Source organism: Canis lupus, chromosome 4 (genome assembly GCF_048164855.1).
Source record: "Canis lupus baileyi chromosome 4, mCanLup2.hap1, whole genome shotgun sequence".
Lineage (NCBI taxonomy): Eukaryota > Metazoa > Chordata > Mammalia > Carnivora > Canidae > Canis > Canis lupus.
Window position 1 is genome coordinate 60,350,502 of NC_132841.1, and position 18,268 is coordinate 60,368,769.

General features: G+C 52.6%; 1 protein-coding gene and 1 long non-coding RNA gene across 3 annotated transcripts; one reads left to right on the forward strand and one right to left on the reverse strand.

Moving 5' to 3' along the window:
- Positions 1-1,009: 1,009 nt before the first annotated feature.
- On the reverse strand, positions 1,010-11,497 carry LOC140632496 (uncharacterized). Its single transcript, XR_012030097.1, has 3 exons — positions 11,185-11,497; positions 2,232-2,312; positions 1,010-2,009 (listed from the first exon to the last, which is right to left on the reverse strand). It is a non-coding gene; the product is annotated as an uncharacterized lncRNA (long non-coding RNA).
- IL17B (interleukin 17B) lies at positions 9,165-16,934 on the forward strand. 2 transcript variants are annotated; one of them, XM_072824575.1, is made up of 4 exons: positions 9,165-9,723; positions 10,739-11,719; positions 13,849-14,138; positions 16,604-16,934. In XM_072824575.1, the coding sequence occupies exons 2-4, from the start codon at positions 11,699-11,701 to the stop codon at positions 16,833-16,835; spliced, it is 543 nt and encodes a 180-aa protein (XP_072680676.1). In that variant the 5' UTR covers positions 9,165-9,723; positions 10,739-11,698; the 3' UTR covers positions 16,836-16,934. The 2 variants fall into 2 exon arrangements, with proteins under 2 accessions (XP_072680676.1, XP_072680677.1); XM_072824576.1 differs by having other exon boundaries at positions 10,825-11,719.
- Positions 16,935-18,268: the final 1,334 nt, after the last annotated feature.

Here is an 18,268-nt window from a genome sequence, read left to right on the forward strand (position 1 = left end):
ATGTGAAAGAATCAGAAAGAATGATAGGTACTTTGTTTCTCAATTCAGGAGGATTTGAAATCCTGGAGGCTAGGGGAGGTCCCCTCACTCTACTCGAGTTAAGGAGGATTAAGTTCCAAGTCCTGGTCCAGGGGAACTCAACATTTTTCATCATAAACCCCTAGAAGTTAACAGCAGTTTTTAAAAATAAATAAATTTTAAAATTGATTTTAAAGATTTATTTATTTATTTTAGAGAGAGAGAGAGAGAGAGAAAGAGAGAATGAGCAAGGGAGCATATGTGGGGAGGGGCAGAGGGCAAGAGGGAGAGAGAATCCCAAGCAGACTCCTGGCTGAGCTGGGAGCCTGATGTGGGGCTCCATCTCATGACCTTAGCCAAAATCAAGAGCTGGATGCTTAACTAATAGAGCCACCCAGGTGCCCCTTAGGATTTAAAAATAAATCTTTATAAATTCTATAAAGTACCATTTTGCTAATATATCATAATTTCTTAAAAAAATAAAAAATAGAAATGAGAGAATTTAGAAGTAAAAAGAGAAGAGCCTAATATTTTTCCTGGGCTTTGAATGACCCCCCCACCCCCATTTTGGAAATCACAAACCTAAGCTTCAAGAAAGCACAGACCTGGGTTGTCCAAGGGACTTAGAGGGGAGGGTGTGTGTACGTACATGAGCATATGTGGTAACTCAGGAACTGAGGCAGTGAGATGTTTGGGACAAGGTGAGGGTTTGAGGGGTTTCCTTGAGTCCGGGGCGAGGGGGGGCACGGCGTTGAGCTGAGCTTGCAATGGAGGCCTGAGTGAGGAGGGAAATGTGGCTTTATGGTAGATGGGCTGGACCTTACATGTCTTGGCCTGGAAGCAGCTTGGTAAGATCGTTCTATCCTGACTTGGGCTGCATTAGTGGTGGGGAGCACTTGCAGCCTCATAACATTTCCTTTCCTAATCCCCTGAGTCTCCTTAGATAGCCTCCTTGCCTCCTTAGATGGTGAGCTTAACCATAGGGACTTAATTACCTATTACATTATATTATTAGTTATATATAACACGAGGGACTTCTATATTCCTTCTATCTTTTCTACTTTCTATCTGTGTTAAGGGAATATGATATATGCATATAATAGTATTTTACAGAAGTTATAAAGATTTGTTTTAAAAAATAGCTTGCTTAAAACAGTTATTTATTTATGTAAGCAAGGAGCTGGAGCCAGCCCCCGGCCCATATCTCCGGAAGGGGAAGAGGGTGTGCTAAGGATAACCTGCCCCTTTGCAGGGATTCAGTTTGACAGAGCACCAAATAGTAATGTGATCCTTGTTTCACCTGCTTGCCCTCGAGCTAATTCATCGTCATTGTCCCTGTGTGAAAAGGTTATGGTACTGGTCATTGGAGATCATTTCCAACTGGGAGCAACCTGGCTGGGGTTTTTAGGGAAAATTAATGCCCTCCAGGCGTTGGCTTAAATTGACCTTGTCTATCATCTCTCCCCTTTGCCGCTGAGGCCTGTCCCTGCCTCCCTGCCTCCACCCTGCCTATGTCTCCCCTGCTGACACTCCTCAGGACTGACGCTGATCCAAGCCTTCGTAAACCATTCAGGACTGTTAAACAAATCCTATAATTAGAAGCCAGGTTTCCTAAACGAAGTGAAAAATGTAATGTTACCCTTTGTTTGTTCACTGGATGCTCAACGCATGTCCCATGACCCAGAGGAGCTGTGACTTTGGGTTTTCAAGAAGCCTTAATAAGGTAATGTTTATAAAGTTCTTAACTTTACAACTCCGCTGGAGTATAACTCCATGAAATGAGGACAAGCCGTAATTCCAAGGAGATTCCACCCCCACCCACCGCCCCCATCCCAACGGTGAAGAATGTTGTCCCTTTGTCCTCTTCTGTGGTGTGTGGAAAGCCCCAAGACTGGGATTAAGGGGAGTGGGCTCAGGCCTCATCTCTGACACTGAGTTGCTGTGTCACATTGTATCAGTCTCTTTCCGTCTCTGGTCTTGCGTGTCCCCATCTGTAAAAGAGAAGAGCTGATGACACTTGCTCATTCTACACGTCTCTTCTAACTTGGATATTCTATAGTTTGATTTCTGAATCTCTCCACCAAGGGGTTTTATCTCAAGCAAGGATTCTTCTCCAAATTTGACCTCTCTTCTCTGGACTTTCCAAAAGATCTTGGTCATGAACCTTGAACAGAATACATCTAGTTTGGGGTTGGCAAGACATGTAGATATACCTTTTCTGCCTCGGCTTTGAGCCCTCAATCAAGCTCCTCCTTCATGAAATACAATGCATGACCAAAAAATGTGAAAATGACCTGTGGAAGGAAAAAAGAATTCCTTAACTCTTCCAAGGAATTCCAACTGGCCAAGATGGGGAACAATGGAAAGAGCGGGGCTTGTGCTGTCCGGGGATGGTAGCCACCAGTAAGTTAACAATATTATGTTAACATCGTAACAGCTGACATTTATGGAGTTCTTTCTATGAACCAGGCTCCACAATGAGAGCTTAAATCCATCCTCTCAATTAACCTCACAGAAAATCTGTGAGGTTGCTCCTTTCTCATTATCTTCATTTTATGGATAAGAAACTGACACTTAAAGAGAGGAAAGAATTTGGTGGAAGGAAATAAGTGGTTGGAGCAGAGACTCCGGAACCCATTCTTCAACCTCTACAAACCCACAACCTCCAAACCTCTGATCCTGCTGTGATACTTGTAGAAGTGTCCCATCACTCTGGGTCTCTGAGCAATTCTGATGAGCAGAGCACACCCAGGACTTGTAACAGAGGTGAGTGAGACATGTTTGCTGGAGTGAGCCTCCAAGGTCTGGGGGTTGTTTGTTACCGCAGCACAATGTGACCCATCCTGACTGACACTGCTTGTCATAGGGCAGAAGGAGCAGCTTTGTTCTGTATGTTCTCAAAGAGCAAATTTGTCATCAGCGGACGGAAGGAGGGGGGAGGTAGACATTTAAATCAAACAGAGCCTGATAAGAGACTTGGGATCATTTACTATCCTTGGGAAGCCAGCAAAATGACTATAAGGTCCTGCTGATCCTAAGATTCGAAGAAACAGCCTAAAACATGTGAAGATTTGTAGGTAATTCTAAAAAGATTGTGTCAGAGCTAGGCCTGTGGTTGAGATAATGGGATAGAATGCAAGGGAATCCCAATAATCCTAATATGGAAGACAAAAAATTGTGGACATAGCTATGTAATCACCAGACCCAAAACAATCCCAGTTTTTCCAAGAGCGCACTATTGGGAGAGAGAGAGATTGGGGTCAGCCCGACCCTCGAATTCTCTCCAGAGCTGACTCAGAAAACATGTCCACCTGGCACCAAGCCCTCTTGCCAAACACATTTCCCTTCAATGTAGGCTGCTTCACAGAGCACAGCCTGGACACGTCAAAGAGAATTTGGATGGACTTTGGTGCTCTGTGCATGTTGCCTACACACCTGGGTGTAGACACCTGGGTGTCCACCTCTCACCACTGCCTGGTTCCAAAGCTCATTCCCTAAACTGTGGCAAAGGTTAGGGTGGGGTGGTGGGTCAAAAGTGGCCTCAGGGACTGAGGTTTTCATCCTAAGCTCTGCCCCTGTTCTCATTGTGCTTCCATTCCCTGGCCTCAATTTCCTCTTCTGTAAAAACCTTTATATTCACATGGGGTTGATAAAGGGAGTAAATAAAGTCAGGGACTTACAGCACTTACAGTGGTACACACAGAAGCTATCACCTTTACCACCAGCATCTGCCTGGGCCCTAAGGCTGTACCACTTCTGTCTTCCAGGGCCACAAACCTTGAAATTGTCTTCTTTAAAGAAAAATTTTTTTGTATATTTTTTTATTTATTTTTTATTTATTTATGATAGTCACAGAGAGAGAGAGAGAGAGAGAGAGAGAGAGAGAGAGGCAGAGACATAGGCAGAGGGAGAAGCAGGCTCCATGCACCGGGAGCCTGACGTGGGATTCGATCCCGGGTCTCCAGGATCACGCCCTGGGCCAAAGGCAGGCGCCAAACCGCTGCGCCACCCAGGGATCCCCTGTATATTTTTTTAATTGGAGTTCGACTTGCCAACATATAGTATAACACCCAGTGCTCATCCCGTCAAGTGCCCCTCTCAGTGCCGGTCACCCAGTCACCCCCATACCCCCGCCCACCTCCCCTTCCACTACCCCTTGTTCGTTTCCCAGAGTTAGGAGTCTCTCATGTTTTAAAATATTTTTTTAAAAGTTTATTTATTTTTCTAATAATCTCTAAACCCAACATGGGGCTTGAACTCATGACCCCGAGATCAAGGGTCACATGCTCTGACTGAGCCAGCCAGGTGCCCCTTGGACCTGTCTTCTAACATTAGAACAATCATGGAGGCTTCTTTCCTGGGAACCGACTTTGGATGTGGTCGGATTCCCCACCAGCCGTTTCTTCCTCTTCCCTCACCAATATAGTATTTATGAGAACCAACCTTTCAGTAGCAATTTGGCAAGATGTCACATTCTTGTCACATCGGCAAGAAGACATTGTACCTGCTTCCACATGCCCTGAATGCTGAGGTCATGGGCTCCAGTCATGCTCATGGATGCAAGAGGTATAGGAGATGGTGAGGAAGGATGCCCAGCCACAGTGCCTAAGGCTGGTCCTCAAATACCAATATTGTTGTATCCACCATCCTTTTCAAGAACGTGAGCTCGGGAACTGTTTTAGCTGTTCACTGCTCTACGCCCAGGCCTGAGCACAGTGCCTGGCACACTATGTATTTGTCAAGAAGTGAGTGGACCCTCCTCAAGAACTCTCAAGGCTCTTCACTGCCTATATCTTAAAGTCACAGCTCATAGAAACATGCAGAGCATCCTGGGCAAGGTATTTAAACCACCACCTGGGGCAGCTTCTCATTATCCTCAGCTGATGGGTTCATGCCGCAGAGCTGGGAGGTTCAGACCTCCTTCTGCAGGGAGCCTGGGTTGGGACTCACCGTAGCCCTGAGAGCCTGTATGTTTCTGAGGCTGGTGTCTAGATCGGGAAGCAGGGTGGGGACAGAGGCCTTGGTTACAGCTGTCAAGGCTCCTTGCTAAGGGCAGTGGGAGCTGTCTCACCACCTGTCCCCCCAAGTGGTGGGTATTGGGTAGCTCTCAGGGTTCCTCCTGCACTCCGGCAAGTCTGGCCCTGGTCATAGCTGCCCCCGGGCTCCCAAGTCGGGCACTGAGAAGCAGATGTGAGAATAAGCCACGTTCACGGTCTGCAAGAGGCTCCCACCCCATGACTCCAAGGCTCGCACTTGCAAGACCCCGTCCGAGAATTCGCACTCACCCAGACACCAAAACAAACACAATGAAAACAGTGCTATTTGAGCCGGTAACAGAAGCCAATATGTAGGGCAGACTCTGAGCAGTACCATGGCTTTCAGCTGTGTTTGGGGAGCGGGCCTTTGAACCCAAGCTATGAAGGAATTCCCCTCTCCACCCTGCCTCCCCTTGAGGACTCCTCTCCTGTAAACAACTGGGAGACACCAACCTCTTTATTCCCACCCCCACACCCACCCCAGCCCAGGCTTCTTCCTCCACAGGATCTGGGCTCTGGGGGTCTACAGAGAACATTTCTCATGTGGTCCCCTTTTCCTGCTTCTGCTGGAGAATGGAGCCTCCTACCCGAAATAAATGTGGACCCACCCAGCAGGGGGAGGGGCCAACAGCTTTCAGGGAAAAGCCAGGACTCTGGATCTTGTAAGTCCAGACGACGTCCTATAAACTCTGACGGAAGGATAAACATCCCCCGGAACCAAGGGGAGGATATGCCGGTGGGCTGGGGGCCCGGCGCCTCTGTCTGCCCCAGGGACAGGCTGTTTAATCCATGTCCCTCATGAGCCTCTTTGGGCTCCTTCCTGTTCCAGGTCTGGACAAATGGAGGCAGGCAGGACAGCCCCACCTGTGGACCCAAGCCTCTCAGGCTGGAAGGGAACTTTTAAAATTCAGTGAGCCCAACCCTTTCTTTTTTTTTAATTTTTTCTAAATAGGCTTCATGCCCCTGTGTGGGGCTTGAACTCACGACTGTGAGATCAAGAGTTGCATGCTCTACTGACTGAGCCAACCAGGCACCCCACTTTCTTTTTCGTGAATCTCCCGGATACCACTCCCAACTGGTCTTCGGCCCTCTACTAAACCAACCTGGCAGATGGGGAGCTCACTTTTTCCAGGGATATGACTGGGACTCTGGCAGTTAAAAAGCTCTAGAAGAGAGCTGACCAGAATTGTTCTCTTCGACCTGACTGAGCAAGAACAAAGAACAATGTGTAAAACAAAATAATCACAGGGCTTTCATTGAGCACCACGCCATGCCAGGCACTTGACATGCGTTATCTTGTTAGATCCCCCTCCTTTCCAGGAGGATACACACAGGCTCAGAGAGGTTAGGTCACTTGCCCAAGGTAACCCAGCAGTTGTGTACAGGGGCTGGGGTTCAGGTCACTCTGGTTCAAAGTCCGTGCTTTAAATATTGGCCTATATGCAATCAAAGAGCAAAAATAGCATATACACGCAGGAGAATACTGTCCACCCAACTTGGGTGCACACGAACCCAACCAAATGATGATAAAAACAGCAGAATTGGCCAAATATTAAGTATTAGTTATATGCCAGGAAAATCATAAATTTTTTTGAGAAATCCATTTAAACATCTCTAGGAGGATACTGAGGCTCACTGAGGTTAGGAGAAGTGGACACGGGCACATAAGAGGGATTGGGTAAGTGTCCGACCACCATCTCTGAAGTTGGCCGTCTCCCACTACGCCGTATCACATCATAGGCAGGAACTTCAGCATAATGAGAGAGAACACTCTTATAATTATTCTTTTTAACCACTAAGGCTTTAAAAAGTAGGATGTGCGCCCTCAGAGAGAAATCTCCCTACCGTGAAGGTGTTCAGCTAAGGTGCTTTAAAAGGGATCCTATGCTGGTGGGGGCTGCACAAGACATCCCTTGGCTCTGAGGGCCTATGGGTAGTGAGCACTAACCAGAGACTAGGTACAGGGTGGAGTCGATCTGTAATTCAGAAACACAAGCTTGGTGTTTTCAAGGCTGGCTGCTAGGCAGAAGGGAGGCCTTAGCCACCCAGTCCCAGAACACAAGTCCACCTCTTGAGTCCTACCCTGACTCCCATTCCCTTGACTGCCCCCCATGGGGGAGGAGGCATTGGCACCTGGCCTGGGCAGAGGATCATGTGGACGTGGCGGTCCCTCTGCACATCTCAGGGGCTGCCGTTTGCCCAGGCCTTTCCCTTTTTTGAGAACTGGGAGCTTGCTGGCTGGGTCTGTTCCCACCAACAGTGTTCCCGTCCAGGGAGCTTAAAATAGTGCCTCTTGGCTGGGGCTCTGGAGTGAGCAGTGAGGCAGGCATTTGTGCAAATATGGGCCTGGGAGAAAGACTCCTACCCAGGAGGGTGGCGGGCGGGGTGGGCAGCATGGCAGGAGAGCCAAGACCTCCTGTGGAGGATGCGCCCTCCTGGCCACAGCCCCCTCCATCTCGCAGCAGAGGCGCCTGTTAGTCTCCTGCCTCCCCAGACCTTACTGGGCCGCTCGGGCAAGTCTTTACACTGAATCCCACAGGTCCTCCTGGCTCTAGGGTGGGCCCGTTGGAAACAGGGCCGCTGCGTTCTTCAGCAGGTTCTATCCTTGTTCCCGCTGTACCATGCCCTTCCCACCTAAGAACATTCCAGAAGCAACCTTGAAGGCCCAAATCACTACCTGTTTTAACAAGAACAGTGACAACAACAGCAGCTACCTTTAATTAAGCATTTGCTTTTGTCGGGCACTCTGCTAACTGCTTTAACATGCATGATCTCATTTGATCTTCACAACGTTCCAGCCAGGCCAAGTTATAATCTCTACTGTGCAGAAGAACCTGAGGCTCAGAGAAGTCAAGTGACTGTCCCGAGGTCACACAGCTGTGAACTGGTAGAGGCGGGATTAAAACTCAGATCTGTGGATCTCTAGAGTCTGAACTCTTACCCCTGGGCTATCCCCCACCCCCTCTACAGGTCCCTGTGGCTCGGGCCTCCCATTTTCCATTCCAGCATTAACACTCCATATCGCATACAGCTGGCTTGAGGCAATGCATCAAATACCTTGTGAATGCCTACTACGTGCCAGGAACACTGCTGGGTGCCGTGCTCATGCCCTGGGAGCTCTCAGATCCTCTTGAGGACTCTGGTTTGGGCTTGGGCTCAGTGACCTCCCCAGCACTCATGGTCCAGTTCGTTTGAGGATGTCATGGGGAGGCCGAGGCAAGCATTGGCCCTCCTCCGTGACCAGCTGGACACCCCCTGCCCTCTCCTGGCTGTGACTCTCCTCTCCTTCCCCTCACTGCAGGGGACAGCATGTACACTAATCAGACAACCTTGCTTTGAATCCTCTGTGACTTTGGGCTCCCTGAGCCTCAGTTTCCCCGTTCGTAGATGAGGGATAAAATTAGGACCTCACCACAGGGTGGCTGGGAAGATTTACTGAAACAGTGCTCACGAAGGACTTAGCACAGTGCCTGGCAGTCAGTAAATAGACATTAAGCAGTAGCTATTATTATTACTAATTGTTATTTCCTGAAATTTCTGATGTCCAGCAGACAAACGCCTGGGGCCCAGCACATGGTGGATGCTCCAAGCGAAGGAATCATTCACACAGCAGACAGAAGCCTGCACCCCATCCTTGCCGCCCCCCCCCTTGGCAGCCTGTGCCATTGCTGCTCTGACATGGGAGGTGTCCCTGGAGCTGGACCCTGACAGTAGGGTCGCTCGGGAGGCCAGAGGGCAGGCACAGGACCCATGCCCCGTCACCTGGTCCCCTCAGTTTCAGCGCCAGGGCCCATTCCAGGGAAGGGGCGGGGATGGTTCCCTCTGGGCATGCGACACTCTTCAGGGTTGTCTGGCTTTCTGGTGGCGCCACCTGGTGGCGAGCACAGCGCCGCTTCAAGGCGGGCCCTGCCGCCGAGGGCTCTGGTGGCCCTGAGCAAGACCACCCCCTGCCTCCCCCTTCCCAGCCCCCCCGCCCGGGGCCTCCGTTATGAGTGCCCACCACTTCCCGTGAAAGAAGACCTAAGGACCCCAACTTTGCTGTGGGGCAGAAACACTGACGCCCACGTTCTTAGGCCTCTCAGACCTAGGTTGGTCCCACTGTAGTCGGACAAGCTTCACACTCAGGACATCCCTGAGGGCAGATGACCCTTCGGTGGTTTTCTCGAGACCTAGGCTGGAGGAAGGGACTGCCTTCCAGGCCTGAGATGGCCCAGGAATGGGAAACCCACTGATGGTCACTGGGACCCTCCGTGACTCCCCAAGCACCTGCCTGGGTACCCCCACAGGTGTCCCCCTCCCTACTGGGAGGAGTCTGGGGCCCCAAGTCCCAGCCTGGCCCCAAGCTGTCGGTATACGCTGCGAGGGAAGAAGAGACTGAGGCGTGCTCTAACTAGCCTCTCCTGACTCCGGCACTGATACTGAGGCCCAGCCCCACCTGCCCCCTTCTCCTCCCGTGCTGGAGTGGAGGTGGGGTGCGGGAATGTGGAGAGTGGGTGAGGACTCCTGTAGCTCCCAGACCGGCTCCTGTGAGGCGCAGATTCCCGGGCCTGCGTTGTCAGAGCGCCGAGGCCAGGACCCCGGAGTCTACGTTGACAAGCACCGAGCTGGAAGCCCAGACAGCTAAGTCCTGACTTTGGGATACAGAAGCAAGGGTGCATGTGGCCAGCAGGTAGGAGAGTGTGGTGGTTGCGGGGGCCTGAGAAGCAGAGGACCCCCCTGGCAGCCAGGTCCCTATCTTTTCATTTCCCTTTCCGTGGATGCCGGCCGGGGTGGGGGGTGGGGTCCCCCCAGCTGCATGCTGCTCCCGCCACCCGCCAGCAGCAGCAGAGGGGTAGCAAGGAGGCTGCCCCCATCCCTCACCCCGTCACACTAGCTCGGAGGACAGTGGGGTGGGGCCGGGGCGGCCTGGGATGGGAGTGGGGGCCCTTGCTGCCTGAGGAGGTATTTTCAGAGTCCCCCTCCCTCTGGAGTTTCCAGTGATAGAATAGAGTCCTGTCTAGTATTTGACCAAATATGGTGGTATCTCTCGATGAGCTCCAGCCTCAGCCAGTTTCTCAGTTATGCTGTGGAAACCTGCCCCGGACAGATTAATCTTGTGACATTCGGCAGCGCGTCGCACTCTGTTCTCCCCCTCGGCCTATTCCTGTAAATGGCCAGGAGTGGCCCTGGGCGCCACGGTGCAGTCCTAGATGTTTGTTCATTCACCGTGTCCCTCCCTGTCCTCTGCACGCTCTCTCCTACCCTCCTCCGCCGCCCTGGGCGGACTGGCTCCCTCAAAGCAGGCTGGACTGTTCAGTTCGCTTGAGCGGAGAGACCTGGACCCTCGGGGCTGGCCAGTTCAGCGTGGGATTTCAGGACCTGTAGCCCCTGGGGTCACCCCAGCTCACCACACTGTGGCCGGAGCCTGTGAAGCCCGGAGCTCTCTCGGGGGGGCCCGAGGGGCAAGGAGGGAGAGTTGGCTGAGCGACGAGAACCACGCTGGCTCTCATGCTAATTAGAATAGCTAATGTTTGTAATAACAATTATGTGATTATTTCATCATAATAATTTTCGTCATAAACAGCTAAGTGTTTATTGAGCACTTACTACCCGCCAGGGACTGGGCCAGCTGTTTAACGTGGCTTATTTCCTTTCCTCCTTTGAACGGCCCCATGTGGTGGCCACTGTCATTACCCCCATTCTAGAGAGGTGGGACGTGAGACTCGGAAAGATTTCGGGAAGAAATGGGCCAGGCCACTGTTGACTCCTGGGCATGACTCCCATTCTACAGAGAAGGAAACTGAGGCTGAGAAAGAGTCAAAGTGACAGACAGCCACGGACGGGGAGCCCTACATCGGGGAGGCCAGAACAACCAGCCACAAAGACCTCATGAACGGCGACTTGGCCCGCGTGAGAGCACAGATGCAGAAGCATGTTCATGGCAGGCCGGAACTGTGCAGAAAATACCCCAAGACAAACAGCACGGGGTGGGGGAGGGAGCCCTGCACGGGGACCAGGTCTGAATCCCAGCTCTGTCACCTCGAACCCGCTGCGTAATCCTAGACAAGCCCCCTTCCCGGCTCTGGCCTCAGTTTCCCCGCCTGTGAACTAAGTGGGTGGGACGCCGATCACCCAGGGCCATTGAACTCACCTGGGGCTGGCTGAGGCCGGAGGGCCTGGGCTGTCTCCCTGGGAGATGGGGCCTGCGTCCCGCTCCTGGCCAGCACAGCCGAGAACATTTGCTCTCCTGACCAACGGACAGCCCGTCCCTCCTCCACCCTCACCCCCTCGCCGTCCCCAAAGCAAACGAAGCTGATTGTCTCAGCCGGCCCTGTGGGTGCTGGCCGGGTGGCTAGCCGCAGGCCACAGACGGAGGTGCCACCCGCCAGAGCCCCGCCAGACACACAGGGCATTGTCCCTCAGTCAACAGCCCCCGGGCACCTCGGCCCGGCTCCTGGCCTGCCCCACGCCCCTCGCCGCCTGCCGCTGCGCCGGGCCCAGCCAGCCGGGCCGAGGCTCCCAGCTGATGACGAGCCCCCCCAGCCACCCCCAGCAGCCCCCTGACGAGCTATAATTGCTTCGCTCCATCCTGTTGCTGCCATTCTCTTGGCGGAGGCATCTGGGGTTCCAGGCGGGCGGCAGCTGCAGGCCAACCGCCCGGCCCCATGGACTGGCCGCACAACCTGGTACGTGGCGCTTCCCCACCCGCCCCACCCCCACCCCATTTAGGGCCGCAGCGTCTCGGTCCTTCTTTCCTATTGATTAATGGCCGCCTCTGTTTGCCTTGGAATCTGCAGAGGCCGAGCTCTCCCTCTGCCGTCTCCCCCAGGGCGAGACAGAAACAGAGACGGTCTCAGAGCCGCAGCCCTGGCCGCCGGCTCAGGCCCCTGCACCCGCTCGGGCTCAGCCTCGCAGCGAGGCCCCTCCAGGCCGAAGCCATCGGGGGAGATCCTGGCAAACCCAGTTATTGGGCGGGGGGGTCCAGAGAGTCCCCGGGGCCTGGGATCCAGGCTGTGTGACCTTGGGCAAGTCCTTCTGTTTCTGATCCCCAGGGAGGGGCGACTTTGGTTCTGTTCTGGGCTTCCCGGAGTCCCTGTGAGAAGCGCAGAGGAGAAAGCCAATTGTTAAGGAGGCATTTTTCTGCACCGGGATCCAGGACCTAAAAGGAAGAATTGAGCGACTTGGTGGATTTTGCGCTGCCAGGAGGGGCTTTGCTGAAATTTGCTTCCAGGGGGCAGGACTTGCTGGGTAGCCTGGAGAGTTCAGCATGGGCTGTGCAGGTGGTGAGGGGAGTGACTCAGGGCAGGGGGGCCCCTGGTTAGACTCAGGGACCGGCTGAAACCCCCTTGAAGAGTCCTGCCTTCTGGAGAGTCCTGGGCCCCACCCACGTTCTGGCCCTTGTCTCCCTTGCTTGCTGAGGAGCCTGGGTCCTCAGAGCCTGGGTCCTCCTGCCAGCTCCCTGGGGCTTCTCCTGAGCAGGCCAGAGACTTGCCTGACACTCTCGGTTCAGTGGGGGGAGAGGGGGAGGATGGTTGGTGAGGTTGGATACGGGTGTGTAAGGCGTGGATGGGGTGGGTGCAGAGGAGGGGAGCACAGGGGTCATGGCATCCAACAGGGATCCTCAGCCTTGATGCCCCTCTCCCCACCTTCATCTCACGCTCCCTCCCTTGCTCTCTCTAGTTAAGCCTTGTGGTTTCCCTAGCAAAGCTCTTCACCAACTCAAACCTCCTCTCACATTGACCCCACCTCACTGTGAGGTATTTAGACTACCCCCCCCACCTCCCCTCCCTCTTACCCTTCACCTCACCTTGCCGGCTCCCCAGAAAGGCCTTGCAGGGCCGCTCCACTGCCACCAGACTGAGCGGGTGGCCCTGATCTCTAGCCACATGCAGCCAGCTCCTCCTCAGCAACAAGCTCCAAGATATTTAGGGGCTTATTCCTTGCCTACTGTGTGTCCCCCTTCTCCGGACCGTGAGCTACAAGAGGGCAGGCATAGTGACAGCCGTTTAGGGACCCAGGCACAGGGGATGAGACAGTATGTGGAAACCATGGCAATGGCTGTCCACATGGAGTCTGTGCTTAGTGGCGGAGGGTATGTATAAAAGAGCCACACACACAAACTAAGTCTGTAGTCGAGCAACGAGGGTGTGTGGTATTGAGAGCCCAAGAAAGTCCCCTAAGGCATCCCTGAGGGTGTGACACTGGGCTGAGACATGAGGGGTAAGAGGCATTTAGAAGGGGAGGGGAGGCAGGACTCTGCAGATGGCAGCCTGTGCAAAGGCCCTGTGGCAGGAAGGAGCGCGGTGGGAAGAAGGGCTTGAGAGCAGGCCAGAGGCCGGAGCACAGGAGTGAGAGGAAGCCAGGGGTGATCTGAGGAGGCAGAGGTCAGACTGTGTGGTGGAGTCGGGGTGTTGTTACCTCCAGGGGGAACTGTTAGCTGGAGGGTGACATGATCAGATTTGCATTTCAAACAGCTGTGCTGGTCCACAATCTGGAGAACAGAGAATAGAATGAGCCAGGGAGGATTTGGGGAGACCAGGTAGGAGGCTTTTGAGGGAAGTGAGGATGGTTGCTCGGATAGAGAAATGGAAGGGTGGGGAGATGTTTAAGAGGTGCCAATGTAGGACTTAGTGAGGACTATGGTACGTACACACGTGTGGTACACATGTGGCGGCCGGGCGGGACCAGGCCAGGCATGGCCAGCGCGGCTGGGCCCCGGCAGAGGCTCTCTTCCCTCTCTTCTCCCTGGGCCTCAAGTCTTGGCCCAGAGGGAGACCTGGCTCTCCTACCTTTGACGTGTGGCCTTCTTCCCCAGCTGTTCCTTCTCACCATCTCCATCTTCCTGGGGCTGGGCCAGCCCAGGAACCCCAAAGGCAAGAGGAAGGGGCCAGGGCGGCCTGGCACCCTGGCTCCAGGGCCCCACCAGGTGCCGCTGGACCTGGTGTCCCAGGCGAAGCCATACGCCCGCATGGAGGAATACGAGAGGAATCTCAGCGAGATGGTGGCCCAGCTCAGGAACAGCTCTGAGCCGGCCAGGAGGAAGTGTGAGGTCAACCTGCAGCTGTGGCTGTCCAACAAGAGGAGCCTGTCACCCTGGGGCTACAGGTAGGCCGGGCTGGGCAGCCATGGGCAAGCTGCCTGGTGGCGAGGGGGACACTGTGCTCACTGTTGCCATCACTGTCATAGACCTGGGATTCAGAGATCTGGGTGCCTGGTTTGATTCCTGGTTCTGCTTCTTACCAGCTGTGTGGCTTAGGGCAAGCTTAGCTTCTCTGAGCCTCAGATTCCTCAGTGTAAGTAGAGGTGATACTGGTTAAAACTTTGTAGGTTTTTTTTTTTTTTTGGTTTTTGTTTTTTAATTTAAATACAATTAGCCAACATATAGTACGTCATTAGTTTCAGAGGTAGAGGTCAGTGATTCATCAGTTTCATGTAATACCCAGTGCTCGTCACATCGCGTGCCCTTCTTGATGCCTGTCACCCAGTAGCCATCCCCCCACCACCCACTCCAGCAACCCTCAGTTTCTTTCCCAGAGTTAAGAGTCTCACTTCATAGGTTTTATAGGCTTGTTATTAAATGAGCTGTTGAGGCAGAGCCTGAGCATTATGGTTCATGTCCCCACTGAAGCACCTGCAAGGCTTTCACTTCCTCTGCTTTGGCGTGCCTTGTACACACCTCCTAGTTACAGTACGCACAGGTGGCAGTGAGTTGCTGTGTCCACATCCATCTCACTTTTGAATGACTGGCACATTCCCAGGGCCTGCATCAGAGTCATGTAAGAATTCTCGTGCCCCACTCAATCACAGTCTCCAGGAAGAGGCCCAGAAAATGATATTTTATACATCTCCACATGATTAGGGTTCACAGCCAGGTTTGCGAGTCAAGACCTGCCATCTCTAGATGATATGGTCGGTGTCTCACCGTGGCTGTAGCTCTACTTCTTTCTTTTTTTTTTTTTTTAAGGTCTTATTTTATTATTTAGTCATTCATGAGAGACACAGAAAGAGAGGCAGAGACACAGGCAGAGGGAGAAGAAGGCTCCATGCAGGGAGCCTGATGTGGGACTCGATCCCAGGTCTTCAGGATCACACCCTGGGCTGAAGGTGGTGCTAAACTGCTGAGCCACCCTGGTGGCCCTGGCCAAATATTTTTCCCTGGACAATTTAGGTCTTGAGACTCAAGCAGAGAGTTCTCTACTTCTAATCAGAGAAACTTCTAAGCACAGAACCCGCAGAGGAGGCCAAATGTATATGTGTTGAATGAATAATGAAGAAGTAGACTAACTGGAAGGGTCCTCACTCACTAATCAGGCCAAAGATTTTTGTTTAAAGATTTACTAGAGAGAGAGAGAGAGAGAGAGAGAGAGAATCTCAAGCAGACTCCTGAGTGTGGAGCCCAAAATGGGGCTCAGTCTCATGACCCTGAGATCATGACCTGACCTGAAACCAAGAATCAGATGCTTAACCACCTGAGCCACCCAGGCACTCCCTGGCCAAATATTTTTCCCTGGACAACTTAGGTCCTGAGACTCTAGAAGAGCATGTTCAATAGAACCTTCTGTGATGATGTCAATTCTAACATGGTAGGTGTTAGCTTGATGTGGCTATTGAGCACTCGACATGCAGTCATGCAACTGAGGAACTCATTTTGATTATTTTATTTATTTATTAATTAAAATTTTATTTATTTATTTGAGAGAGAGCAGAGAGAGAGGACACAAGCAGCGGGAGCTGTAGGCAGAGCGAGAAGGAGAAGCACACTCCCCACTGAGCAGGGTATACAGGACTCCAGCACCATGACTTGAGCTGAAGGCAGATGCTTAACTGACTGAGCCACCCAGGCCCCCTATTTCATTTATTTTAAATTTATTTATTTTAATTGAAGCATAGCTGACTAATTTTGGTTGACTTACATTTAAATAGCCACATGTGGCTAGTGGCTACCATATCTGGAGTGTGGCAATTGGAAGGGTCTGTAAAGATCCTGCAAAACTTTCTGTGCCATTGATTTGGGGGGCGGGGCATCTTCTAAAAATGCAGTTTTGGATTCAGGAGGTCTGGGGTAGGGATGATTCTGCATTTCTACCAAGCCCCTGGGTGATGCGGATGCTGCAGGTCCTCAGTGAAGCTCTCTCCCCACCCCACCCCCCAACTTAGCAGATGAGAAAGCTGAGGCATGAGGAAGGCGAGGTCACAAAGCAGGTCCCTATGCTCTCGGCCCGAGGAGGGAACCTGTCTGTGTTGTCCGTCAGCGAACACCTAATGTCTAGGACAGATTCACTCCTGCAGTGGGTGGTGAAAAGTGTGTCTTGAATGAAGAGAACCGCAGTCAGAGTAGAACCCAGGCCTCCTGACTCCGCTTCTGGGGAGGAGGAGGCTCAATGTGCTCATATATCATTTCCCCGTGGAGGACATTCCCCAAGAATAGAAGCGCGTGGCCGGGGAGCAGAGAAGGCCCTAGGCTCGTTGCGACCCCACAGGGCAATCTAGTCCCGGGACGGGCATGGGCACCGATTTGCCCTGTCGCGATGGCCACCTGCCACTCAGTGTTCTCTCCTGCCTCCCTGCAGCATCAACCACGACCCGAGCCGCGTCCCTGCGGACCTGCCAGAGGCGCGGTGCCTGTGTCTGGGCTGCGTGAACCCCTTCACCATGCAGGAGGACCGCAGCATGGTGAGCGTGCCCGTGTTCAGCCAGGTGCCCGTGCGCCGCCGCCTGTGCCCGCTGCCACCGCGCACCGGGCCCTGCCGCCAGCGCGCCGTCATGGAGACCATCGCGGTGGGCTGCACCTGCATCTTCTGAACCCCGAGCCTGTGGGTGGCCAGAGACCACCCTCCTTACACTCCCACGCCAAGCAAGGCCGATGAAAAGTGAAAAGTAAACGTGTCTTTTGTTGAGCAAGACCTTGGGTTTGCTCCTTGAGGCTCCAAAGCCGGAACCTGGATGGGGATAGGAGGTTTGGGAGGTAGATTTCGGATCAATATGAAGGAGGATATTCCATCCCTCAGAATTCTCCCAACACTGGGATAGGTTATTTTAAAAATCTCGCCTTCATTTCTGCCATGTAGGGCAGTCACATACTTCCTTTAATTTGGGTGTATAAGCCTGTTTCAACCAAGTTATTGGAGCTTGGTTGATATAGACTTATATAGGAGTGAGCAAGCACTAACTCTCCCCAAATAAGTCAAGGACAATCGCAGACAAGCTCATAGGAAGCGGTAAGCTCCTCGTCTCTGGGACGGCCCAGTAGTGCTGAGGCTCTATGGATACTGTGGAGCTGGTTGGAGTAAGTGGCCTGCAAGGTCTCTTTCAGCTCCGAGATTCTCTGCAGGTCAGCCAGCCGCCTTCGATCTAGAGAAGAGCCTCTGGGTTGTCAAAGAGTGGGGGGTTTTAGCCTGGGCCAGCCAGCCGCTGAAAATTTCATGTGGGTATGCATTTTTCTGGGCTGAGATCCCTTGCTTTGAACCAACACTCAAGAGTTGAGAAGCACCAGTGTAGATTCTTCCAGCCTATGTACCAGGGGATCTGGCTAGATGGTTCGCTGATATCTCAAACTTTAGCAAGCACTAGAATCATGGGGAGGGCTCATTAAAACACAGATTGCTGGGCCCTGCATGCAGTGGTTCTAATTTAGGTGGGAGCTGACACTTGGCTTTTCTTTCCTTTTCTTTTAAAAAAGATTTTATTTATTTGAGAGAGAGAAGGTGCGCATGAGAGAGCACAAGTGGGCAGGAGGGGTGGAGGGAGAGAGAGAAGCAGACTCCTCACTGAACAGGGAGCCTGACTCTGGGCTTGATCCCAGGATCCCAAGATCATAACCTGAGCCAAAGGCAGATGCTTAACCAACTGAGCCACCCAGATGCCCTAGAAACTTGGCATTTCTAATGTAGTGGTTCCCAGGTGATACTGATGTGGCTTATCTAGGGGCCACACTTGGAGAGCCACTGGCTTTATTTTTGCTTTTGTTTTTTATTTAAATTCTAGTGTATTAACATATAGTGCAATATTAGTTTCAGGAGTAGAATTTAGTGATTCATCACACCCAGGGCTCATCATAACAAGTGCCCTCCATATACCCATCCCCCTTCTAGCCCATCCCCTCCCTCCCTCCATCAGCCCTCTGCTGAGAACCACTGGTTTATATCAAGACACTTTGATCAAAAAGGCAGTGCGAATTGACTTGTCCTAAAGCCCCGGCTCATTCCTGCCCCCAGATAACTCCCTGTTCCCCCTAT